The sequence below is a fragment of the Pectinophora gossypiella genome, chromosome 11, assembly GCF_024362695.1.
Source record: "Pectinophora gossypiella chromosome 11, ilPecGoss1.1, whole genome shotgun sequence".
In the NCBI taxonomy this organism is placed as follows: Eukaryota; Metazoa; Arthropoda; class Insecta; order Lepidoptera; family Gelechiidae; genus Pectinophora; species Pectinophora gossypiella.
In genome coordinates this window covers 14735456-14763120 of record NC_065414.1, presented here as the reverse complement: position 1 = coordinate 14763120, position 27665 = coordinate 14735456, and the positions used below count along the sequence as shown (strand labels likewise).

At 39.3% G+C, this 27665-nt stretch overlaps 2 protein-coding genes across 2 annotated transcripts in view; both read right to left on the bottom strand.

The window, feature by feature from the left end:
- LOC126370866 (BTB/POZ domain-containing protein 2-like) overlaps nucleotides 1-27665 on the bottom strand; it is a 133293-nt gene that overhangs the window by 20300 nt on the left and 85328 nt on the right. The window lies entirely within an intron of this gene.
- On the bottom strand, nucleotides 1951-27625 carry LOC126370848 (phosphatidylinositol 3-kinase catalytic subunit type 3). The gene is made up of 16 exons (XM_050015929.1): nucleotides 27466-27625; nucleotides 27073-27261; nucleotides 25552-25708; nucleotides 23504-23641; nucleotides 22285-22407; nucleotides 18353-18448; nucleotides 14433-14605; nucleotides 13872-13939; nucleotides 9260-9472; nucleotides 8154-8264; nucleotides 7349-7481; nucleotides 6479-6678; nucleotides 5388-6020; nucleotides 3486-3699; nucleotides 3061-3168; nucleotides 1951-2676 (listed from the first exon to the last, which is right to left on the bottom strand). The coding sequence occupies exons 1-16, from the start codon at nucleotides 27534-27536 to the stop codon at nucleotides 2553-2555; spliced, it is 2751 nt and encodes a 916-aa protein (XP_049871886.1). The 5' UTR covers nucleotides 27537-27625; the 3' UTR covers nucleotides 1951-2552.

Below are 27665 nucleotides of genomic sequence, written 5' to 3'. Positions count from 1 at the left end.
CGTGCCCATTTTTTTTTTTGAGGCCGCTAGCTTGACGCACACCTTGTGTCACGGGTTTCGAATCCTGACTCGAACACCAAACCACTGAATTGGGTCGTGTACTAGGTTCAAGATAAATTATGAATTTCTGATTACTAATAAAGACACATCTAAAACTAACGAAAAACATTTTCTTTTATCTATTTAATTTATTTATGAAATTTAAACAACAAAAACGTAAAAATAAGTCCGACATTTTATCACGTTTTTCTATGACGTCACAGTGTGCTATTTCAAACAAATTCCATAGCGATTTTGTGTTTTGACGTTTAGTAAAAAATTTTTAACAAAAAAAAACCGACTTCAAACGCAAAACTAAAAAGCAATAAATAAATTCACTTCGCACAAAGTAATTAGTACGTATTTTCAATTAGTTAATTATTTTATAATTCTGAAGCCGGTGCCAAGGAAATGCTACAACGAAGTACCGATTCTTATATTTTTCAATACTGATTGTTTTGTAATTTTTTGTTTGACATTGTTTTGTAATTGCTTTGATATAGGTATTAAACAATATTGTGTGTACATAGTAATTTGATATTGTAGTAGGGTTGTTGTAGCATTTACTTGGCACCGACTTCAGAATTATAAAATAATTAACTAATTGAAAATACGTACTAATTACTTTGTGCGAAGTGAATTTATTTATTGCTTTTTAGTTTTGCGTTTGAAGTCGGTTTTTTTTTGTTAAAAATTTTATTTTATTTTACGATTTTAAGTGATGGTTAGACCGAGCAAGGATACAGACAGACAGATTTTCTGATTTATATTGATATATAATAATATATGATTAGTAGTGATCACAATTATTATTGATGAACATGTTTACACACACACACTCACACACGCGCTAACGCACACGAGCACAAGCGCACGTACACACGCACACACACACACACACACACACACACACACACGCGCGCACACACACGCACACACACACATACACATACACACATGTGGTTGTCAGTGGAAGCTGCTATCATACACACTCACGCATACATATAGATACAGTAGATTTCGCGTATTTTATTCGAAACTGTCCCTCTTCGTATGGCGGCCATCTTGTTTTTCCGCCATTTTGTTTTTTTTCACCGGCGACAGAATTTGACCAAGATTTAAATGGGTGTCGTGGAAACAAACAAAATCCAGGTGCAATAGGTTTGCCAGGCCGTAGGATGTCTCCCTGATTGGGAGCAGTTTTCAAAGATGACGTTCCGATCACACCCCTATACATCATTTTTACCCCCAAGACATTTTCTGGAAAAACAAAATTTTGTATGGCGGCCATCTTGGTTTTTCGCCATTTTGTATTTTTTTCACCGGCCATTAAATTCGACCAAGATTTAAATAGGTTTTGTGAAAGAAAAATTGGTTCAGGTGTGATAGTTTCGCCAGGCCGTAGGGTGTCACCCTGATGCGGAGCAGTTTTCGAAAATCGGGAAGTATTTCCATACTTAACATGACGATCCGATCACAACCCCGATATATATTTTATATCCCGAGACATTTTCTGAAAAAACAAAATTGTGTATGGCGGCCATCTTGTTTTTCCGCCATTTTGTTTTTTTTTTTTACGCGCTATGGAATTTGACCAAGATTTAAATAAGTGCTCTGAAAGAAATATTGGTTCACGTGCGATAGTTTTGCCAGGCCGTAGAGTATCTCTCTGATGCGGAGCAGTTTTTGGTGACCAGAAAGTATTTCCGTACTCTACATGACGTTTTGAGTAAGCGCCCCATACATTATTTTTACCCAAACGGGCTTCTTCCAAAATCGACAAAATTTTGTATGGCGGCCATCTTTTTTTTCCGCCATTTTGTTTTTTTGCACCGGCGATTGGATTTGATCAAGATTTAAATACGTTTCGTGAAAGAAAAATTGCTCCAGGTTGTATAGTTTTGCCAGGCCATAGGGTATCTCCCTGATGCTGACCAGTTTTCGAAGGTCGGGAAGTTTTCCCGAAGCCTAAAGATCGATCCGATCAATATGACTTTACAAACGCACTAGTCGCTCCTACGATTTTTGAAAATTCCCCTCGATTTCTCTGGTCTTCCATCATCAGATCCTGACTTCCTTGACATGGGACCCCCTTGGGTATATCTCCTTTCAAACAAAAAAAGAATTATCAAAATCGGTTCATATACGACGAAGATATGCCCGAACAAACATAAAAAAAAAAAAAAAAAAAAAAAATATATACGGTCGAATTGAGAACCTCCTCCTTTTTTGAAGTCGGTAAAAAGTAACTGATGTGACTAGTTGGAAACTAGCCTATTTGACTTGAGTTTCAATCTTTTGGATAGATAATTGATATCACGTGGTTGCCAGAATTTCTGCCCAATCGGAGGGGTCTATCAATGGCAATAGGATCGCTCCCTATTACATGGGAATTAAACATAGCTGGCGAGGAGTGTACGTTTTTACACCTCTGCCTACCCCCAACGGGACACAAGCGTGATCTTATGTATGTACAAATGAGTTTATACGACTATAATATAACAGTAGTATATTTATTTCCGCCAGTACTGCGCGAACTTGTGGAAGTGTTCGACGAGCACCGCCATGACAGCTGTCACTGACATATCTAGAAGGTTCTGCAGGTAATGCACCGCTTCCTCGTCGCCTAAGTCCAGTCTGGAAATTAAACAACCCATTCAGCTTCGGAGTACAAGAAACGGCTTCTGTGGTCCAGTGGTTGAACGTCGGGATCACAATCCTGGGTTCGAGTCCCGGTGGGGACATAACTCAAAAATCACTTTGTGATCGCTAGTTTATTACATTGCCACACACAAAGTAATTTTTGTGGAATGTCCCTACCGGGATTCGAACCCGGGACCTCCGGATCGTGTGCCCAACGCGAATCCACTGGACCACGGAGGTCCTTTACTCGTTATTTATTATCGTATGACACTTGGGACTCTGCTCTCCTGTGCTTTGTGACCCGGAACGTGTTAAAAAATAAGACCAATCACTGACCTCACAACACAAGGAAAAGAAATGTATTATGTGAGTTCTTACCTCAGTTTGTCCTGCACCTTCTTAACAGCCTTGTCAGGCTCCAGCGCGATGTCGGGCACAGACGCGTCCACCATCAGCGAGAACAGGTTCAGCATCAGATTGGCGTGTCTGGAAGTTAAGTATTTTATTAATGAAGTGACTAAATTCGTAATCATCATTATTTTGTGTAGATAAATTTGCCTTGGCGTTATCAGAATAAAATCAATTTTTCGTCTTGGCATTTTTAGAACAATGAAATCGGAAAAATATATTACCTATTTCGAGATGACAATATAGCTGACGTGTCTGAGTCCTACTACAGCAGTCTAACATCTAAGAATTGGCTAACGCATCCAAGAATTGGCTAACGCATCCAAAACTTGACTAACGCATCCAATAATTGGTTCATCAGCTTGCCTGTTTAGTTAGCCAGATGTAAAACATACCTCCTCAAATGCAGGAAGGCCGTGTAGCATTGTTTCCGGAACTCGTGATACAGCTCTGAATGTACACCTCCCATGGCCTCGACCATCTCCTTGCTGAGCTTCATGGGCGGCGGCAGCGGCTTGGGGTCGCGGCCCAGGATGTAGCCGAAGTCGATGTGGAACAAGGCTCCTTGTTTTGTGAGGAGTAGGTTATCCAAGTGCCGGTCTCCTACACCTGTTTAGAAGGAGTCAGTTTGAATGTTGATGAATGCGACCTGGGGAGTTAAAATGGCCACATCGAAGCAATTCATCTAAGAAAGCAATATTGCTATTTGAGTGTGCGTCAAGCTAGCGGCCTCAAAAAAAAAATGGGCACGAAAAAATCATTTGACCATACCAAAAAATAGTACTCTTATTGAAAAAAATAGTACCTGTTGTAAAAAAATTAGTACCATCACGGTTCTGGATTTATAGCCATGTTTTATTGCACTTGCTAGCTTGACGGTGAGCGAAATTTGGCGAGAGTTAATGACAAGGTCTTTCGCTTTGATTTAAACGCCAAAAAATAGTACCGAAATAGTACTCACCCCCTGCAAAATACCGAAAGTAGTACTTCAACGGTTCCAAAGTTATAAAGGCAGTTCTTTGATCCCGCTAGCTTGACGTTTTGAAAATACCTATTATCTGGGGAATGCTTGCACACTTCAGTTTGTAACTAATGTCAATAAACTCGTATGAAATAGTACTCCCTACCATCATAATTTGGACCTGATTCTCTCTGTAAAATATGTCAAAAAGTCATTATAACCTATGTCATACATTTATCAAGACAAGTACAGTCGCGAACAAAATTACTACACATGGTCAAGAATGTTGTCAGATTTTAGTATTTTTCCCCATTTTTGGGTAAAAATTGGTGAAGTGCCAGGGTTGTCAGATGAAAGTAATATCATTGTTGAAACTCTTTGAGTTATACTGCAAATTGTTTATTAACAAACACTTCGATCCGTAACAAATTCAACATGAAGGTATAAATTATAAAATAAAACAGCAGATTAAAAATGTATTAAAATCACAGATTGTTTTCGATAAGAACTAGACCCATGCAGCCATTTTCTATTAAAATTAGTGCATATGGGTGTATGCAATAGGAATTTTTTGTAATAGCAGCACTCTGAAGTGCAAAGAAATGGTAGGGTAGACCTGCAAAATGGCAATACTTACGAATAAATTGTGAGGTTTTGTAATTGTCTACGTGACTGTATCAACAACAAATGTATGGCATAGGTTATGATGATTTTTTAACATTTCTAAAAAGTGAATCGGATCAAAATTATGATGGTAGGGAGTACTATTTCATACGAGTTTATTGACATTAGTTACATACTGAAGTATGCAAGCGTTCCCCAGATAATAGGTATTTTCAAAACGTCAAGCTAGCGGGATCAAAGAACTGCCTTTATAACTTTGGAACCGTTGAAGTACTACTTTCTGTATTTTGCAGGGGGTGAGTACTATGTCGGTACTATTTTTTGGCGTTTAAATCAAAGCGAAAGACCTTGTCGTTAACTCTCGCCAAATTTCGCTCACCGTCAAGCTAGCAAGTGCAATAAAACATGGCTATAAATCCAGAACCGTGATGGTACTAATTTTTTTACAACAGGTACTATTTTTTTCAATAAGAGTACTATTTTTTGGTATGGTCAAATTATTTTTTCGTGTCCATTTTTTTTTGAGGCCGCTAGCTTGACGCACACCTATTTGACAGTTGTTTGCATTGCGCACTTACTTTTATATGCGCAAATGTCAAATTGCAATATTGCTTTCTTGGATGAATTGCTTCGATGTGGCCATTTTAACCCCGCTGATTCGCCTTAAGACAACTGCTATAAAATGGGAAAATAAGAAGTTAAATCCACTTACCCAACAAATAAGTGATGACGCAATATCCAGCGCAACTTCTGATATAGGTATCCATAGTTTCAGGTTTGATACCGTACGGGGCGCCTTCACACGGGTTATACTTCCTGAAGAAGTTCTGTATACTGCCTTCAGTGGCTAGCGCTTCAGCAACAGTTACAGATTCTATGAACTGAAGGAAACCATGTTTGGAGCTCGTCGCTAGTACTTTATATGGGGTTAACTTCAAGTCCAAGTTTTCCCTTCTAAGCAGCTTGTCCATCAAAGTAATCATTTGCAGAATAAGTTGGTCTTGTCTCAGATCGTCTCCGTGCTTGAATATAGCTTCGTATTCAACACCTTCAGTGGTGAGGAACGTCAGTTTGGAAGGCATCAGTGACGATTTGAATAAACTGGCTTTTTTCGCGACTATTCCTTTGATAGTCACGCTAGGATCTAAGGGAAACGGCATGGGTTCGAAGTTAGTGAAGTTGAACTTGAAAGCGTCGGGGTCCGCGAGGAGCTGCTGCAGTCTCTCGGCCTTTTTATTTCGGTTCCCAGACTCCCTGGTGACAGTCTTGACTAGCTTGACGAGCTTGTCGATGAACACCTGCTGCCGGGCGAGGAAGGAGCGCGTGCGCTGGTGGTCGGCATTGCCTGAACACACATAATGTACATTTAAATATTTTTCTCGGCGTACAAAATTAATGGATAGGTGATTGGCGGGAAAATAGATAAATTCTTCGTAGAAAGATTGGGTACCAAAAATGTGTTGTTGAGTCTGGTCTGTCTAACGGGTGGCAAATTAAATCCTGCCGTTTTATCTACCAAACACCAACTGCCTTTGGCGAGGTGGTGGCGCATTTAGACTAGCAGGCGACACATTATGCATGTTACAGAAGGCACGAGCGTATTCTTGAGGTGTTATTGAATTTGCAGTGTATTTGCATGTGTACCTTTGGCGAAGCTGAAGGAGCTGTACGTCTGTCAGTCCGTAAGAGTCCATCATTTTCGAAGGCCAGATTTAGACGCTCCTTGCAAGAGTTTAATAAGACGGTGAAAGGATGTTGCATCTATGGTCTACGGATGCGTAGTCAATTCCGTGATGTTGTTACCTTTGGCGAGGTGGTGGCTGAAGCTGCGCATGACGGCGAGGTACATGTCGCGCACGGCGGGGTCCTGCCCCTCGCGGTCCTCGCACTCTATGAGCAGGTACCAGTACAGGTAGTTGGCCAGCGCGGGGTTGCAGCGTGCGCGCACGATCAGGAAGCTGGCCAGGCTCAGCCGCTCCGCGCCCTCGGCATCGCCGGCGGGGCTGGGGACGGGCATGGCACATGTATTTATGACTAAAGACGGATTAAATGAATACGAGCTAACACAACGCGTGATGCATGGTGAGGACATGGGTTTGAATTTCGAACCAGTCTCTATATCATACATGGTGCGGTAACCGGACGCTAGAGAGTTCACGATGTTAATCGAAAATCCAGGAATTGAAACCCGCGGCGGAGTTGTGTTGATTTCAATGAAGAATACGGCCTCCGTGGTCCAGTGGTTGAGGTCCCGGGTTCGAATCCCGGTGGGGACAAATCACAAAAATCACTTTGTGATACCTAGTTTTTTTAGGACATTACAGGCTGATCACCTGATTGTCCGAAAGTAAGATGATCCGTGCTTCGGAAGTCACGTTAAGCCGTTGGTCCCGGTTACTGCTTACTGATGTAAGTACGTAGTAGTTATAGAGTCATGTCAGGGGCTTATGGCGGCTCAATAGTAACCCACACCAGGGTTGATGGGGTTGGTAACCCACCTCACAACCCACACGATAGAAGAAGAAGATTGTGATAACACAGGTTTGAATTTCGAATCCGGACCCCGTGAAATCGGGATAACGCTAGAGAGTTCAGGATGTTGATCGAAAGTCCAGGAATTGAAACCCGCGGCGGAGATGTGTTAATTTCAGTGAAAAATAATTAGTACGTTACCTGTAAGCATTATTATTGTCAATGTGGCCGTCGTCAGGCGGCGCCGCGTCCTCCACGACGGCGGCGGACTCCTCGATGGCGTCGGAGCGATGACTGGTCTTCGATGTCGTCATCGCCTCGCTTGTAGTTAGTACTGGAACACACATTCAATACTGTTCCTGTGAACGCTATGAATACAAATGCCTTTATGTAAGTAATACGATTTAATGATCGTATTTAGGAAGGTACAAAGATAGGTTTGCGCATGCGCGACGGTGTGTTGGACCCCCCCCCCCGCGCCGGGTGACGTCATGGGGCTCGCGCAGGCAAATACAAATTAACTATTCAGCTCAAAGAACATACATACATAGTTTTAACCTCTCATCTGCCGGAACGCGGATCTCGACCAGACACTATGTAAAATCTATTGTGTCTGGTATCTCGGCAGATGAGAGGTTAATAGCCTATATACGTCCCACTGTGGAACACTGCCTTCCCTCAATCAACCGGAGAAGGTATGGAGCATACTCGATCAAACTGCTCCACTGCAGGAGGCGTTTGCACTTTTTTTTTACTTTTTCTGTGAATCGTGTGATTCAACTTGCAATGTCTTAGCCAAAAACCAAATCTAAAAAGTGATTATCGACAGTGTCAGGGAATCGAACCTGAGTACCAGATAGTAAAGCCCAATGCTCTAACCACTAGACCACGGAGGCTATATAAATACGGAGGCTTACAAGCTAGCTAGCTCTTAGGCGTCGTCAATGCCTTCGGACAAGTCTCAGGCCAAGGCAAACCCATTAAATGTGAGAAATAATTCCCTCACCAGAAGCAGACAGCAGGCTGGCCTGGCTCCCGCGGCGCGGCAGCGAGCTACGAGTCAGGCGCCCGTCCTCGCCGCACATCGGCACTTCCTTGCCCGCGATGCGCGCGTACTCTGCGTACCAATGTTAAACATTCCGTTTAATAGCTTCCAGAGTCTTTCTCCTTTTTTATCGACAATGATACAATACAATACAAATACACTTTATTGCACCAAAATAAAAAGAAATAATTACAAAGACTTAACTAAGTACACGGCAAATGGCGGCCTAACCTAAATAAGGTATATTAACCATGATCTGTGCTTCGTTCTGATAAGTCATACTTTTTAGAATTTTATTATCATTCCATTATCCAAAAATATAGTTACGTTATTATACTCAAAATACTAGCAAAATACGTAGAGATAACGCTTGATTGTTTTCCACAAAATTCTGTAACAGAGTGGTAAATCGAAATGCTGTTTCTGATTAAAAGGGCCACTCTGTCACAATATTTGTTTGGAATGCCCCTGCAAAGAGTATGTTACCAAGATAAAGAGAAACACTAAATAGTCCTCTACAGACACATCTTTATAATGATGTTCTGCCGTTATAATTTTTAAGATGTTAAATCCACCAATATCTCGTATATCAATACCAACCCCATCAACCCTGGTGTCAGGGTTCCTATTGAGTCGCCAAAGGCCCCTGACATGGGTTATGCAACGACTACTAACTTAATCAGTTACTAATTTAACCAGGACCAACAGCTTATCGTGCTTTCAGAAGCACGGATCATCTTACTTTCAGACAATCAGGTGATCAGCTTGTAATGTCCTTGGGATCACAAAGTGATTTTCGTGATTGGTATTTGAACCCGGGACCTCCGTATCTTGAGCCCAACGCTCAAACCACTGGACCACGGAGGCCGTTGAATATCTCGTTGAAGAGTCCTCACCTAACATCGCCTACAGCCGTCAAGTCCTGCGTCATCTGTTTCAGGACTGTTTCGATCTAGACAACCTGCTTTTATGACCTTTCCTTCACGAATCGCAATACATAGTTTTTAGCGCCCCAACAACTCTTCAAGCCCCTCCAGCCCGAATCCCCCTCCCCTCAGTTCCCTCACCTTCATGTATCTCGTTGAAGTTCTCGTACTTGAGCGCCTGCACGAGCTGCAGCAGATACAGCAGCAGGTCCTCGTCGGGCGCCTGCTGCAGCCTGGATATCGCGTACTTCCTCACCGCCGGGTGTGTGAACCGCGGCGTCAGCAGCTCCAGCGCGTCTTCTACCAACATCGCCGCCCATTGCTTCATCATGCCCAGCGCTTGGCGCACCTCGCCTGCAACAATATAATAATATGGACTCAAAAACCTACATACACAAATAGTTTTTAAGTATCCTTGTTTCTAACAAATTATGGACTACATTAGAAATATTTATTATTATTATTATTATTTGTATGTCATTTCCATATCTCGGGCCTATGGAGTCCCGGACTTTTGGCTTTTGAAGGCGTGCGTGGAGCCGAAGCCAACGCGTAGAGACCCGTTAAGACAATTCAATCTAAACGTACAACCGATCAACGTCCTTAAAAACTAAAGTTATACAGTTTAAAGTTTAATTTTTTTCCGTAATAATTAAAGATAAACCTGTTGAAGGTCAAATTATGAAAACAATGGTGCTAATTCCTGTAAATACCATCTAATTTTATTTTAAGTTATATCTATCATTTTCACAAATCTAAAACAACCGTCTAAAAATTTTACATTGGCCAATAACCCGACAGAATTAAGTTGACAGCAAAAGTCAAACGGTTTGCATACCAGCGAGATACCTTTTTGATTCGCCCGGGTTATTCATTCATTTACTCATTCTTCCTAAAATTAAGAGCTGTCAATCATCCGTCCCTTTTCTTTTTGGCGGATAAGAAAATGACAGGTATAACTTAGGTGTCTAAATAGTAAAAATAGGTGTCTGCAGGAATCGGGGCCAATGTGAAAGAAAGAAAGAAAGAAAGAAACATTTATTATTTAGGACACCACAGACACGGATTACATATATATACATTATAATGACATCACATCAGAAGTCAACGCACACACGAAATATTTTCTATATAGAAACAGGGAAAACGAACACAGAAACTTATACCTAAATTAAAATGTGACGTCATGTCGGCTGTGTACAATAAGCGGTCTTATTGCTATTGCTGTTCCGGTAAATGTTTGAGTTTAGGACATATTTAATATTATATGATATAGCGGAATTACTTAAAAATAAAAGGAAATGTAGATGGATTGTGTAAAAAAGAATATGTGTGTGAAAGGTGTGAGTACTGAGAAGACGACAGACAGAAATGTATGGAAGAAAAAAAAAAAAATCAAAAAAAATTATCTTTATCTTTTATCTATAGAAGAAAACATGTTGTGCCGACCACACCTAGAGCGGGATAAAGACAAGAGTTAGATGATAGCTGGGTTTACTTACATATCACAGGCAAGAACACTGGATACATAGGTTTTATACATAAATTCTCGAAATAGACTTCCTTTTCTATGACGCAAACGTTATCGCTACCTTCGTTATTTTTCGAACGTTTCCTACCCTGTAAAACATTAGGGATGATCGGGATCATGTAATGCCCTACAGCGGCCATGACTTTTAAATTATTGTTATTTCTTCTTCTTCTTCTAATCCTTTTTTCCCCTGTTGGGATGTAGGGCAGTAGTTTTAGGCGGATGAGACGTTCGTTATGTAAAATTGGCGATTTAAAGTGTAACTATGTTACCTATTGAATAAAGATATTTTTGAATTTGAATTTGAGAGTTCCACTCCTCACGATCTTTTGCAGTCTCTGTACCTTGCTCCCATGACATGCCGGGAGTTCTCAACTCTCGGTCAACCGAGCGTCGCCAGGTCTCTTTGGGCTGCCCTTTTGCGTTTTGCGTTTTTTATATTAATATTATTTGGTCAGGTTTACTTATTTATAGTTTTTAAGAAAGCTTTAATAGTCACTGTGCCACCGGCTTACTCCGGTACCGGACTTGCGCCAATAGTTTTCACTAACACAGTTGGCTCGGCGATCATAGACGGCGATACGGCTCACCTACGTTGGTCTAACAGAAAGCTCGGTCAGGTGTGGGTACTTAGTTCATCTTACTATGGATGTACTCTGACTAGCCCACTTGGGAATAAAGTCATATGTTTATGTAACTATTTATAATTTGAATATTTTCTTCGTTATTTTGTACAGGATTATTACGGAACTGTAATTGTTGAGCAAACTATGACACTTTACTTTTATGTAACACCGAATCACTTGACGATTACTTTAAAATGATTTGTTTTATGTAAGTATGATTGTATAAAGTCAATTATCATGTACGGAAATGATATAGAGAGAGGTTAAATTACTTTTTGATAGCTCTTTCTAAAGATAATAGGCGCCACTTGTAGTACAGTCATGAGCAATATAATATACCGACTTTAGGACTCTGTCGCACTAACATATTTGACAATTAGTGAGACTTAGTTCAATTTGTCAAAAAAGTTAATGTGACATGGTATTAAAGTGTATACATATTAATGCTCGTGACCGTACATACAATAAACTAATAAAATAATTCCTGTCCAAGGTTCAAAATAAATCATGAAATTCTGATTACTAAATAAAGACAGATCTAAAACTAACGAATAACATTTTTTTTTTCTATTTCACTTATTTATGAATTTTAATCTACAAAAACGAAATAATAAGTCCGATATTTTATCACGTTTTTCTATGACGTCACAGTGTAGTGTGGATGAATAGAAATACAAACATAAAATAACATAAGCTGACGAGATGAACTAAGTAGTTACACCGTACTAAGGTTTATTAAACTTTGTAAATATAAAACTTCTATATTTGATATATAAAAAAAAATACAAAAAATGATATTGAATTTAGCGCGACGCAGTATCAAGTAAGTTGTATAGGTAAATCGAATGAGCCATTTTTATAATGACACTGTGTCGCCAAAACACGTCTAGACTAATGCGATTCGAAAGTTCGTAATGAATCAATCACTTGTTTAATTATGAGAATTATGTAATAGGGTATTTGATTGGGTCAAAGATAAACTAACAGAGGGCAGTATGAACTGTCAGTACTATTCAGAGGCGGAGGACAGGAGTCCTAGTACGGCTTTGAAATAGACTACTCTGGACGCCATCCCACTTGCGTCAGAGTACTGCGGGGAGGAAGGCAAGAGGGAAACCACTGCCCTATTTTAAGCCCTATTTTTCCCTAAACCTGTAGCTACCATTTTTAAGAATAAATGAATTATGAATTAAAAAGTAGCATGGAGAATGCTACACCGACAAAAGCGTGGCTTTTAAATTAGTGATAGAAAGATGAACTATGGCCCCGATTCCTGCAGACACCGCCTAATTGTATTTTAAGTTATATCCGTCATTTTCATATGCTTCGAAAAGGAAAGGACGGATGATTCACAGCTCTTAAATTTAGGAAGAATGAGTAAATGAATGAATAACCCGGACGAATCAAAAAGGTACGTCGCTGGTATGCAATCCGTTTGACGTGCTGTCTACTTAACTGTGTCGGGTGATTGACTGATGTAAAATTTTTAGACGGTTGGTTTAGATTTGTGCTTAAAATTGACGTGTGTTCCATAAATTTTATGATTGTCGATTACCCGTCCCTTTCCTTTTCGGTGGATAAGAAAATGACAGATATAACTTAAAATAAAATTAGATGGTATTTACAGGAATTCGCACCAATAAAATGCTAATCTACATAAAAAAACAATTTAAGATAAAAATTTCAAAAATGTAGGTGTGTACATCGGTACCGTCCGCCAAACTGCACAGCAGTTTGTTGGCAGATAGGCCACTCCATTTTTCTTTTTTCCACATTTTATTTTAATTCTTTTAACATTAGGTAGGTTCAGAAGTAGATGCTAAGTTTACGATTACGTTAACAATTCGGGTTCAATATTTTAATCCAAAATTGCTGATACCAGTTCATTCAAGTAAAAAGCTTTGATCATAAATCAGTCTAATTTTCCATTTCGCCTTATTTTAGAATATTGGCGGACTATGTCTGTCTCGCAAAAGGGGCTGCAAAAGATCACGAGGAGTGGAAATCTGTTATTCGAGCCCTACATCCCAACAGGGGATAAAACGATTAGAAGAGAGAGAGAGAGAGAGAGAGAGAGAGAGAGAGAGAGGGAGTGAGAGAGAGAGAGAGAGGGGGAGAGAGAGGGAGAGGGAGAGAGAGAGAGAGAGGGAGTGAGAGAGAGAGAGGGAGTGAGTGAGTGAGAGAGAGAGAGAGAGGGAGTGAGAGAGAGAGAGGGAGTGAGAGAGAGAGAATGAGAGAGAGAGAGAGGGAGAGAGAGAAGATGCCTGTCTCGCTCACATACACGGGGTAAGGAGGCAGTGATACTTGTCACATACAAATGTTAGCGTCAACAATAAAACATACATACATACATAAACTCACGCCTATTTCCCACCGGTGTAAGCAGAGACTATAGAATTCCATTAGCTTCGATCCTGACACACTTCTCTTGCTTCCTCCACATTCATCAATCGCTTCATACATGCACGCCGGTTCAGAGTAGATCGTACTAAACCTTTTCTAAGGATAGCTCCAATTTGGTCAATATAGGTCCTTCTAGGTCTTCCTCTGCTTTCTAGGTTTTCGATAATAAAAAACATATATTTTTTTAAATTACCTGGTCTATTCCAATTGACGCATTCCAAGAATTTCGTGAGGGCGCGCCGATGAGAAGATAGGTAGAATCTGGAAACAAACCATATATTTAACATCATCAGAGTAATTTATTAACGGGTTACGGTCTACTATGGCGATTGACAGTCCTCTAGTATATAGTGGCCTTCGTGATCCAGTGGTTGAGCGTTGGGCTCACGATCCGGAGATCCCGGGTTCGAATCCCGGTGGGGACATATCACAAAAATCACTTTGTGATCCCTAGTTTGGTTAGGACATTACAGGCCGATCACCTGATTGTCCGAAAGTAAGACGATCCGTGCTTCGGAAGGCACGTTAAGTCGTTGGTCGCGGTTACTACTTACTGATGTAAGTACGTAGTCGTTACATCAGTCATGTCAGGGAGCTATGGCGTATAAGAAGTATATATTTCGTCGGCGTCATACGGCGAGGGTGTGCTTCTTCTATCGTGTGAGTTGTGAGGTGAATTACCAACCCTATCAACTCTGGTCTGAGAGGCCTGTGCCCAGCAGTGGGACGTACATAGGCTGTTTATGTGAGTTACCTGAACTTCCAGAGCAGGTCCTGCTCGCCGGCGGCCAGCGGCGTGCCGGGCGGCGCGGCCACGATGGCGGCCAGCTGGTCGCGCTCGGCCGCCGACGGCTTGGCGTCGCGGCCCGACACCACGGAGCGCAGCGACCGCGCCAGCCGGTGCTGCTTGCTCTCGATCAGGTTCTCCTACGGAACACAACATTCTAGATAAAGCAAATTAAATTCATCTTTAGGTTATGTATACGAGTAATCGCCATTCCTCTCTTCTTCCCGCCAAATCCTTCACCTACTTATACGACACGACCTGCACCTTCTCTTTTATTTGTTTCATAAATTCTCCTCAAAAGGTAGTTACCAACAGTCAATCATTCAAGTTCAGTGACTGGGCTACCGTAGGCATTCGCAAAAGTAGAAATACTCTTTATTCTTTATATGAGGAAAAAACGTATACACACACTGATAGTTTTAAAAGCTACGTCAAAAATTATTCTAAAATATTTCGAAGAGTGTGTTATACAGCCAAACAGATGCATATTAGTAGTAAAATAAAGACCGCGGATAATAAAATAAAGGCAGTTTGGCAAGTAATAAATAGCGAAACAAAGGCTTCGAAACCGCGTGAATTAGAATATAATATAGAATCGAGCACTGGGTTAGTTAAACAAGATAAAGATGTAGCTGAAGTTTTTGATAAATTCTTTACGAACATCCCTGTAAAAACTACAGAATCTCTCAGGTCCTCTCCTGTTCAAGCTGATATATTGTTGAAAAGTAATGTTACTGCTTGCACTGAATTATTTGATTTTAAACGCGTTGATCCGAGTAGTATTGTTAAAGTATTCAAACAGCTGAAACTTAAAACCTCGAAAGATTTATGGGGATTGTCTGTCAAATTGATGAGCTCTGTTATTGATATCTTAGCACCATATCTAGCTTACATTTTTAATATGAGTGTTGAAAATAGCACTTTTCCAAATTTAATGAAAATCAGTAAAGTTATACCTCTTTTTAAATCGGGCACAAAATCAGACCCCACGAATTATAGACCGGTTTCTATTCTACCAGTACTTAGTAAAATTTTCGAGAAAATTATTCTCGACCAACTGCTATGTCATTTTAATTTAAATAACTTACTTCACAGCCAGCAGTTTGGTTTTACTAAGGGTCGGTCTACAACAGACGCGAGTGTCACATTTGTTCGACACATTTTCGATGCTTGGGAGAAGTCGCAGAATGCCGTAGGAGTATTCTGTGACTTGTCTAAGGCATTCGACTGCGTGGATCACGAGACCTTGCTTTTGAAATTGAGGCACTATGGATTAAATAATGGAGCTCTCAGTTTGTTAAATTCATATCTAGGTGATAGGATACAAAAGGTACAAATCAATAGTACGACTTCTTCGGGCTCTCATGTTCAAATGGGAGTTCCTCAAGGATCCATTTTGGGGCCGTTCCTTTTTTTAGTGTACATAAATGATTTACCTTATGTAGTACAGAACCAAGCTGACATTGTACTGTTCGCGGATGATACTTCTCTTATATTTAAAATCGATAGAAAGTTAGAGGAACTTGACGAAGCAAACAGCGCTGTGTCGCAGGTTCTAAGCTGGTTTACAGTAAATAACCTAGTTCTAAATGCTAAGAAAACGAAGTGTATTAAATTTGTTCTACCAAACGTAAAGAAAGTAAATAATAACATTAAAATTAACGACGAGAAACTAGATTTTGTTGAACACACCGTTTTCTTAGGAATTACTGTAGATTCAAAACTTCAATGGGGCCCACATATTGTATCACTAGCGGGCAAGCTAAGTTCAGCAGCATATGCCGTCAGAAGAATCCGACAACTCACAGATGTACCCACTGCTAGACTTGTCTACTTCAGCTACTTCCACAGCATAATGTCTTACGGTATTTTATTGTGGGGTCGAGCCGCTGATGTAGAAACTATTTTCATTATTCAAAAAAGGGCAGTTCGCGCTATTTATAATCTGCGTTGTCGGGACTCTTTAAGGGAGCTGTTTAAAGAAATAAATATACTGACGGTCGCAAGTCAATATATTTATGAAAACATTATGTATGTGCGTAAAAATGTATCTCTCCTTCCGAGAAACTGTGAAAGGCATACTTACAATACAAGGAATAAAAATAAAATTGTTGTTCAAAATTCTAGATTAAGTAAATTAAATTCATCTTTTTTGGGGTTATGTATACGTTTTTACAATAAAATACCAGATAATATTTTAAATTTGTCAGAGAACAAATTTAAAGCTCACGTGAAGCTTACTTTATGTAAAAAAGCCTATTATAAGATTAATGATTACCTAAATGATAAAAATGTCTGGTATTGAATGTGTTCCTCTAGTTATTAAATAACTTGTAATGTACCCTCATTGATTTAAAAGATGTGTTGCTGTTGCAGTTTCTTGTCATTTCTTCTCCTCAGCCATAACACCTTGCGAAATGACGTAAATTCAAAAATGTTACATTGACCTTCAACAAGTTTATCCATGATAATTACGTTGAATAAATGATTCTGATTCTGATTCTGATTCTGAATGTTCTCTTAGGTCTACCGCTTTCTCTCTTTCCTTCAATTTTTCCTTCTATGATGTTTTTATAAACGAATCGTATCGTATCAGGTAGCCAATCACATAACAAAATACCAGACAATATTTTGAAATTGTCAGAATTGTTGTTGTTGTGTTTGTAATTTTGTAGAGGTAGTCTTAGATTTCTTTTGTATAAATTGGCCATCAGTTATAGATTGTAAGTTATTTTTGTCATTTAACATTTAATTAACTATAATAAATAAATTGGAATTTTAAAAAAAATTGTCAGAAAATACATTTTAAACTCATATGAAACTAACTTTATATAGAAAAGTTTGAATGATTACCTAAATGATAAATGATTACCTATATGAAATAACTTGTAATGCATACAGTAGTTTAAAAGATGTGTTGCTGTTGCAGTTTCTTGTCATTTCTTCTCCTCAGCCATAATCACCTCGCGAATTGATGTAGATTCAAAAATGTTAAATTGACCTTCAATAAGTTTATCCATAATCCCATTTTTCACAGGGTTCGCTTACCTAACCTGAAGATTTGACAGGTCCAGTTTTTTACAGGAGCGACTGCCTGTATGACTTTCCAACCCGCGAAGGGAAAACCAGCCCAATACAGGTTAGGTCACATACCTCCGAAAATGCATTTCTCGGGAATGTGGGTTTCCTCACGTTTTCCTTCACCGCTGAGCACGCGATAATCATTTATGATCCAAACATGAATTCGAAAACAAATTCAAGTTTAGGCCTGTGCTGGATTCGAACATGCGAGCTCAAAGTGAGAGGCAAGCGTTCTTTTTACGTTACCACGGCCACAAAGTTTATTCATGATAATTAAGTTGGATAAATGATTCAGATTTCCGATTCCTGACACGTTTATAACTCTATACTACGAAACGAACACCCACCTACTGCTTCTATTTTCCTGATGTCCCTCGGCAATTATAACTTTTAAACAGTTTTAAACCTTAACACTGTTCTTCTTCTTATCGTGTGGGTTGTGAGGTGGAATACCAACCTCACTAACCCAGGTGTCAGGGTTATTATTGAGCCGCCAGAGGCCCCTGACATGGCTCATGTAACGACTACATACTTACATCAGTAAGTAACCGGGACCAACGGCTTAACGTGCCTTCCGAAACACGGATCATCTTACTTTCGGACAATCAGGTGATCAGCCTGTAAATGTCCTAACCAAACTAGGGATCACAGAGTGGTTTTTGTGATATGTCCCCACCGGGATTCGAACCCGGGGCCTCCGGATCGTGAGCCCAACGGTCAACCACTGGACCGCGCAGGCCGTTCACACTCCACCACCCACACTCCAACTCTCTGTAAAAGTGCAATATTCTGAATAAAAAGCTAACCTGTAAGATTTCGTAGTCTGGTACAGTAACGATATCAGCTTGCGCCCTGAACTGATACATCTCGTCGCCATCTTGCTCATAATACACCACTGCGTGCTGTAACAACATACTCTATTATTCAGTAATTATTATGACTGCCTCCGTGGTCTAGTGGTTAGAGCGTTAGGCTCACGATCTGGACCGGTCCGCGTTCGATTCCCGATGGGGACATTGTCGAAATCACTTTGTGAGACTGTCCTTTGTTTGGTAAGGACTTTTCAGGCTTGAATCACCTGATTGTCCGAAAAAGTAAGATGATTCCGTGCTTCTGTGGGCACGTTAAGCCGTTGGTCCCGGCTATTAGCCGTAACTACACCTCCACCGACCCGCATTGGAGCAGCGTGGTGGAGTATGCTCCATCCCCCCCCTTCCGGTTGATTGAGGGGAGGCCTGTGCCCAGCAGTGGGACGTATATAGGCTGTTTATGTTATGTTAAACTGGTTTATGACGTAACTAGCTTTTGCCCGCGACTTCGTCCGCGTGGCGTCTTATATAAGAGAGAGATCTTTGTGTGTGTGGGAGTGCATACTTATGCAGTTTAGATTTTTTCATACAATTTTTTTCCCAATAACTCCCATTTTTCAAAATACAGCCAAAAATAAACTTTATATTTACTAAGATATGCATGCATGCTAGATTGAATCAATTGATTGAATTGATTTTTTTTTAAATTGATTGTTCATTGAGTTTTAATTTTAATACACACTTCCTCTCTTCCCTTCAACGTTGCTGTGCCCTACAGGGTCCATGTTTTAGTTCCTATGCCTATGTAACACCCCATTGTACTACATGGAATGCAATAAATAATTTAATTGAATTGAATTGAAAACATCTATCTTACGCGGTTTCGATTTTTTCATACAAATGTTTTTTTCCCGCAAACTGCCGTTTCCGTGGGAATTTTGCAATATTCTGTTGCAACTAAGCTTTCAGTTAACTAAGGTACCTGCATGCCAAATTTCAAGCGTCTAACTTAAGCGGTTTAGATTTTTCACACAAAAGGATTTTCCCGCTAATTTCCGTTCCCGTGGGAATTCCGGGAATTCCTTTCTTAGTGCACCTCTACGGTACCTAAGCTATGTCCCTTCAAAATTTCAAATGCCTACGTTTAGCCGTTCAGGCTATGCGTTGATATGTCAGTCACTGAGTCAGTCAGTTTCTCCTTTTATTTAGATTTGATTTTTTCATACAAATGTTTTTTCCCGCTAACTACCATTCCCGTGGGAATTTTGTAATATCCTGTTGCAACTAAGCTTTAAGTTTACTAAAGTACCTGCATGCCAAATTTCAAACGTCTAACTTGAGTGGTTTAGATTTTTCATACAAAAGGATTTTCCCGTTAATTCCCGTTCCCGTGGGAATTTCGGGAATTCCTTTCTTAGTGCACCTCCACGGTACCTAGGGTACCTGCATGACAAATTTCAAACGTCTAACTTGAGTGGTTTAGATTTTTCATACAAAAGGATTTTCCCGCTAATTCCCGTTCCCGTGGGAATTTCGGAAATTCCTTTCTTAGTACGCCTCTACAGTATCTAAGGTACCTGCATAACAAATTTCAAATATCTAATTTGAATGGTTTAGATTTTTCATACAAAAGGATTTTCCCGCTAATTCCCGTTCTCGTGGGAATTTCGGGAATTCCTTTCTTAATGCACCTCTACGGTACCTAAGGTATCTGCATGCCAAATTTCAAACGTCTAACTTGAGTGGTTTAGATTTTTCATACAAAAGGATTTTCCCGCTAATTCCCGTTCCCGTGGGAATTTCAGGAATTCCTTTCTTAGTGCACCTCTACGGTATCTAAGGTACCTGCGAGCCAAATTTCAAACATCTAACTTGAATGGTTTAGATTTTTCATACAAAAGGATTTTCCCGTTAATTCCCGTTCCCGTGGGAATTTCGGGAATTCCTTTCTTAGTGCACCTCCACGGTACCTAAGGTACCTGCATGACAAATTTCAAACGTCTAACTTGAGTGGTTTAGATTTTTCATACAAAAGGATTTTCCCGCTAATTCCCGTTCTCGTGGAATTTCGGGAATTCCTTTCTTAGTACACCTCTATGGTATCTAAGGTACCTGAATGACAAATTTCAAACATCTAACTTGAATGGTTTAGATTTTTCATACAAAAGGATTTTCCCGCTAATTCCCGTTCCCGTAGGAATTTCGGAAATTCCTTTCTTAGTACATCTCTACGGTATTTAAGGTACCTGCATGACAAATTTCAAACGTCTAACTTGAGTGGTTTAGATTTTTCATACAAAAGGATTTTCCCGCTAATTCCCGTTCCCGTAAGAATTTCGGGAATTCCTTTCTTAATGCACCTCTACGGTACCTAAGGTACCTGCATGACAAATTTCAAACGTCTAACTTGAGTGGTTTAGATTTTTCATACAAAAGGATTTTCCCGCTAATTCCCGTTCTCGTGGGAATTTCGGGAAGTCCTTTCTTAGTGCACCTCTACGGTACCTAAGGTATCTGCATGCCAAATTTCAAACGTCTAACTTGAGTGGTTTAGATTTTTCATACAAAAGGATTTTCCCGCTAATTCCAGTCCCGTGGGAATTTCGGGAATTCCTTTCTTAGTGTACCTCTACGGTATCTAAGGTACCTGCATGCCAAATTTCAAACGTCTAACTTGAGTGGTTTAGATTTTTCATACAAAAGGATTTTCCCGCTAATTCCCGTTCTCGTGGGAATTTCGGGAAGTCCTTTCTTAGTGCACCTCTACGGTACCTAAGGTATCTGCATGCCAAATTTCAAATGTCTAACTTGAGTGGTTTAGATTTTTCATACAAAAGGATTTCCCTTCACTACTCTGCTCCTATTGATTGTAGCGTGATGAAAAGTATACTATGACCTGTCCAGGAGTGTGAAGAATAATTGTACCAAGTTTCATTAAAATCCGTCCAGTAGTTTTTGTTTCTATAAGGAACATACAGACAGACAGACAGACAGACAGACAGACAAAAATTTTACTGATTGCATTTTTGGCATCAGTATCGACCACTTATCACCCCCTGATAGTTATTTTGAAAAAATATTTAATGTAAGTACAGAATTGACCTCTCTACAGATTTATTATAAGTATAGATGAAGTACTCTTAACCAACAACATATTTGTATTTATATTTGAATAAAGATTAATATTATTATGTTGATACAACTTAAACAAATTATTTCGACCAAATTTGGTACCATAAAAACGGTCATTGTGACTAAACCTTAAAAGATAGACATATGCCGTCGCGGACTTTTTTTTAGATCATGTATAGAGGAATAATTCTTTCATACATATTTTTTGTGTATCTTGAACCGTTTTCGCAGCGCACGCAAAGAAAGCCTTCAAAAATGAATAATTTTCCCCGTTTTTTACACATTTACCGCTCTGTCTTTGCTCCTATTGGTCATAGCGTAATGTTATTTAGCCTATAGCCTTCCTCGATAAATGGACTATCCAACAAAAAAAGAATTATTCAAATCGCACCAGTAGTTTCGGAGATTAGCGCGTTCAAACAAACAAACAAACAAACAAACTCTTCAGCTTTATAATATTAGTATAGATATAGATTACACTTCATGCAACCATACCCCGGTACCGGACTAGCACCTATGAGTTATTGCAGCTTTCACTAACACAGTTGGCTCGACCATTATAGACGCCGATACGACTCACTAGTCACCGCCTATCATGTTGGTCTAACAGAAATCTCTGTAAGATGTGGGTACGGCGGCTCAATAATAACCCTGACACCAGGGTTGATGAGGTTGGTAATTCACCTCACAACCCACACGATAGAAGAAGCACACCCTCGCCGCATGACGCCGACGAACTATATACTTATTCTATCGTGTGGTACCAACTGGGTCTATTTAGGCCGCGTGGTACGTACGTTGATGCCATCAATCTGGACGGTGGGGAACTCCACCATGAGGTACATGTAGTCGGACGAGCGCTTCTCCTTCTCGTTGATCATCTCTATCTCGCGGAATGTCAGCCTGTCCAGCCAGTCCACCTGCCAACATAAACATAACCATAGAATAAGGAATGCGTCGTATAGAACGGCAACTCTCCGCTCCCCACCAGCGTCTGAGCTAGGTTTAACTCACCCCCCCCTCGGTTTTACTAGAGTGACGAAGTGCATCTTCTATTCGGAACTTCAGAGTGGCAAGCGGAAACAAGGCGGCCAAATTCTGCGGTACAAAGATGTGCTTAAGCGTCACATGAAACGATGTGACGTAGACCCGTTGCAATGGGAGGCGGAGGCAGCTGAACGGTCGTTATGGAGGCGTACAGTGAACACCAATGTGTTTGACTTCGAGAAGGAGAGACTTCAGAAGTTCGATACGAAACGAGACGAGCTCAAGGCGCGACCACCTGCTGCCATAAATTATAATTATTTAGGAGTGCTGACGTGCATTGAATGCGGTCGGACATTTAATGCTAAGATCCGATATGTCAGTCACATGAGAGCACACGAACGACGCTCTCATTAGTTGTCGAGTCGCTGTGGCCGAATACGGTCAGGAAGGATTGAGTCTTCAATCGTATGGCTTTAGACGACACACACTCAGATGCGCGTGTAAGATAATGTCAATGTGTAGGTTGTTTGTATGAAGTGTCCGGGGTGTGGCATAACATAAACAGCCTATACACGTCCCACTGCTGGGCATAGGCCTCCCCTCAATCAACTGGAGGAGCAGACTCCACCAAGCTGCTCCACTGCGGGTTAGCGGAGGTGTTTGGGCTACTAGCCAAGGACCAACGGTTTAACGTGCCTTTCGAAGCATGCCATCAAGTTTACGGACGCATGAATTAGTAGTCACGGGTTGGAATCCCGGTTTGGGCTCTACACCACTGAATTTGACTTTAAGTTTGAATCATATACAATTTATATAACATGGTTTCCAGGATTTTTGCCTGGTTAATGGCCCCATTACATGGGATTTAAGATTTGGGACTTTAGTTTCTGAACAATCAAGTATATTTGATTTGATTTGACTTAAACATGGCGAGGAATGGGTGTATGTCTATACTATTACACCGCTGCCTAGCTCTTCGGGATACAGGTATGGTGCTAAGTTATGTTATGTTCTTCACTATTCACTAACCTTAGGCATATGTCCATTGCGATGTTTCTTCGCTAACTTCGCGAGCCTCTGCATTTGCTCCTTGCCCCTGTCCGGAGCCTTCCCTGGTGTCTTCTCGCTCCCCTCCACCCCCGGCCACACGCGCAGGTCAAACATGCCCTTTTTAGAACGGAATATATTCTTAAAACCACTGCCAAATAACTTCTTTAATCGCACAACAAATAGCAAATAGCACCTCCTGCATATTCCTAACCTACTGTGCGAAGAATGCGACGAACCCATTTTGTAATTTTTGAATTTAGAAATATGATTCGCGCTTTTTTTAACTTTTTAATTTTGAAAAATTAAGCACATGCTGTGAGCTATACGTACAACCTTTTGAGGGAAAAGAGTAATATTATTTTTAATTCTTATTTTGTTTTTAATTCGAAAAGGTTTTGTTTTAGAAAACAAGTACATTGCAGAGCGATTCGGGGTGTAGTGGGCTGGGCATTTTCCAGGCATTGACTTTTTGATAAGGAGTCTAAGGATGATGCATGTTTACACAGCATGGCAATAAAGTAGATAACAATTTATTAAATAGATAAATTAATGTGTTTATGTCGCTCTATCGACCTCGACTACCTCTCTGTATCTATCTACTACTTCTTAATTCTTAAATTACAAAGATCTACAAAGCAACATTAATTATATTTTCTGGAGTATAATAATAAAAATAAAAATCTTTTATTTCAGACAAATAGTGCCCATTTTTTTGTTAGTAACAATAGGATTTTACACATATAGGATAACACATATAGGATTTTATGAATAGGGTATTTTTTTGCCATTTGACCACATCCTCACCAGCGATATTATAATTTTATCAAGCGCAACGTGATAAAATTATCGATCGATTCAATAAATTTTATCGAAGTCGATAAGTATGTTTTATACCTAACATGCGTGTCACGTGATTTTATTCGTATTTATAAGAAGACCAGGTATGCTCAAAACTGACAGCTAGCATTTCAAGGTTAGTCCAGCTGACGTCATCCCTATGTTGCCATTTAGTAAAAAATAAATCACGCACGTCCAATATTTTTACTTTAGTTTGCAAGGATTTTTTTTACTTTTAGTAAAAGACTTACGTACAGTTTTAATGATTTTTATATATGTGACAAATAATAGTAACTAAATACATTACTCAATAATTCAATTAATTTTCAATAATAAAATTTACGTTCTTGGAATGTTGGAGATACCAATTTAATGGTAATACTTACGTCATCAAGGGCTAGCAATGGCGGCTCGACATAGCATACCCTGGTTTTCTTATACTATGTACTTAAAAGTATCACTTTAAAAAATATATTTTTATAAGTATTTTCTATAATTTTATGCTAAAAATCAATGGTACTAGTACATATCTACATTTGATCGAAGTACTGTACAATTATTTACTGTCTCTCAATGTGAATTTATGAATGACGTCGCTTGGGGGCAGGGCATGCACTGATAAACAGTCATAATAAAGTATACAGGATTCTAGGGCAGTTGATTGATGACTGATAAGGTTACAAACCAAGGAATATGTATTTTATGTGTTTGTAAACAGTACAGTAACTGTGCAAACCTTTCGTTGAGTTTATCATATGAGCCAGATGCATTATCTAACTATGGATGAAGATTACTCAATAGGCTAGTTTCCAAGGCTAGTTATTAAGTTTTTCTTGATTAAAATTCATTAATAGGTTAACAAGAAAAAAGAAAATGTTTTTTTGTTAGTTTAGATTATTCTTTTGAACCTAATATAGGTGCGAACCTATACTAGGTTCAAGATAAATTACGAAATTCTGACTACCAGTATGTACTTACACAGGGTGTATGTGACATTGTAACAAATACTGAGGGGGATGAATTATCTCATTAGACTGAGTTAATTAATATCAAGTGGAATTTTTCACTACAAAGGTATAGAATTGAAAATTGAGAAGACTTGAGGTTAACTTAGAGTCATGGTCTGTATCGTCCCTCAAAATTTTCGTTACGATGTCACTAACAGCCTGTATAATATAGATACAACTAACCTGTCTTAGCATTCCATGCTTTCCAAACAATGAGATGGTGGTGCCACCAACTATCAAGACCTTGCCGGGGCCGGCGCAGTCGTAGATAGTCATCGCAAGTATAGCATTGCGAGGTAGGTCACTGAAGAATACCGGTAGGGTCACCCACTCGTTCCAGCTGGAAGTAAATGACAAATTATTAGAATCAGAATCATTTATTTAAAATAATTATCATGGATAAACTTGTTGAAGGTAAATAAAACTGTGGATAGTTGTAATTGGCTTACAACATGTTTTTTTACCAATTGTAAATCTTATATAGAATAAGCTGTTACTATCCCTTTTAAATAAAAAAATCATTTTTGAATCTACGTCATTTGGCAAGGTGTTACGGCTGAGGAGAAAAAATTACAAGATACTGCAACAGTATCTTGTCATTTTTTACATCTACATACAATACATCTTTTAAATCGATATAGGTATATTACAAGTTATTTAATAACTAGAGGAACACATTTAATACAGTAATTTTTATCATTTAGGTAAGTAGTCAGAATCATTAATCTCATAATAAGTTTTAGATAAAGTAAGCTTCACATGAGCTTGAAATTTATTTTCTGACAAATTCAAAATATTATCTAGTATTTTATTGTAAAAACGTATACATAACCCCTAAAAAAAAAAAATTTAATTTACTTAATCTAGAATTTTGAAAAGTAACTTTATTTTTATTCCTTGTATTGTAAGTATGCCTTTCACAGTTTCTCAGGAGAGATTTTTTATCATTTCTTTTTTCTTTAGTTTTTTATATTAAGTAGGACACTGAAGAATACTGGTAGGGTAGGAATACACTCATTTCAGCTGAAAGAGATTGACGTATCAGTCCATTTAATTTTCTTTTTTTTTTTTTCATTTCTGTGTTAAGAATCATTAGTTTCTGCTAATAAATTGTGATTTATGTTTGCCCATTTTTATTATAGAAAAAGTAAAATCCTTCGTCTTTACCAGCTTACTCCAACTCAATGGAGTGTGATGATGATGTAGGTAACATCTTGATGTTTTGTATACAATGGTTCACAGAATGGTAGAGATATAAGCAATAGCAAACCTAGGTAGAAATGGTGCAACAACTTACACTTTGCTGTTGCTCGTAGGATAGAATCCTGGAAGAAATGGAGGGAGGCTTTTGCCCAGCAGTGTGACACATCAGCACACCTCAGACACTTTATACAAAAATCCTCACTTTATACCGGCACTTCATTTTGACATGATAATGTCAAAGAAGATGAAGATGTCATGAAGAAGTGCCTGTATAGGTAAATCATATAGATAGGCATCTGTGTGAGTGATCTATGACTCCCATGCAATTGAAGACTAAAGTAAGACTAAGAGGTGGTGAGGTAAACAAAGCTCAGATGCTGGTGGGGAGGGGAGAGTTGCCTTTCCAAATGTACTATTATTCCTTATTCTATTATTACAGGCTAGACAATGCCTACATTGTCAACAGTACAAATTAACAGATACAGTTTTAAAATATCTTACTTCCATCTATTAGTAAACGCTTTGTAGGACGTAGTAACAGGCAGCGCCAGAGGAACACCGTCACTGAGCACCTGACACGTCACATACAAATCGGAACATCCCTCCTGGTACAGCCCAGAGAACTTGAGCATCGGGTCTGACAGCAACTTGTCATATTCAGGCTTCGTACGCTTGCCTTCTAGTGTACCTCTGGAAAAAAGAAAAAATGGATCAACCATATTTTATTTTGTATGAAGAGAACATTTTTGGTTTTAGATTCACTAATAGCGCTTTATCACAATAAAAAAGAGATACACGAAAACTGCGTAATAGTTATAATTAAGATGAATATACCACTTTTGTTTGCTTTTGTTGCAGATAATACGCGAAAAAATAACACACAATGGTACTTACATTTTTATCTCAACTTTGTGGTCCAGTGAAGAACTGTAAACGTAGTAGAACTTATCGTCGATTTCATTCATGGTGAACGTTGTCTTGACCACCGATCAACGATTTTCAATGGATTTTCATCATTATTTTGTGGAAACAAACAATGCAAGGAAACCAAATTGAAACCTTGAAACCAAACCAACAGCTGTTTCCACAGATTA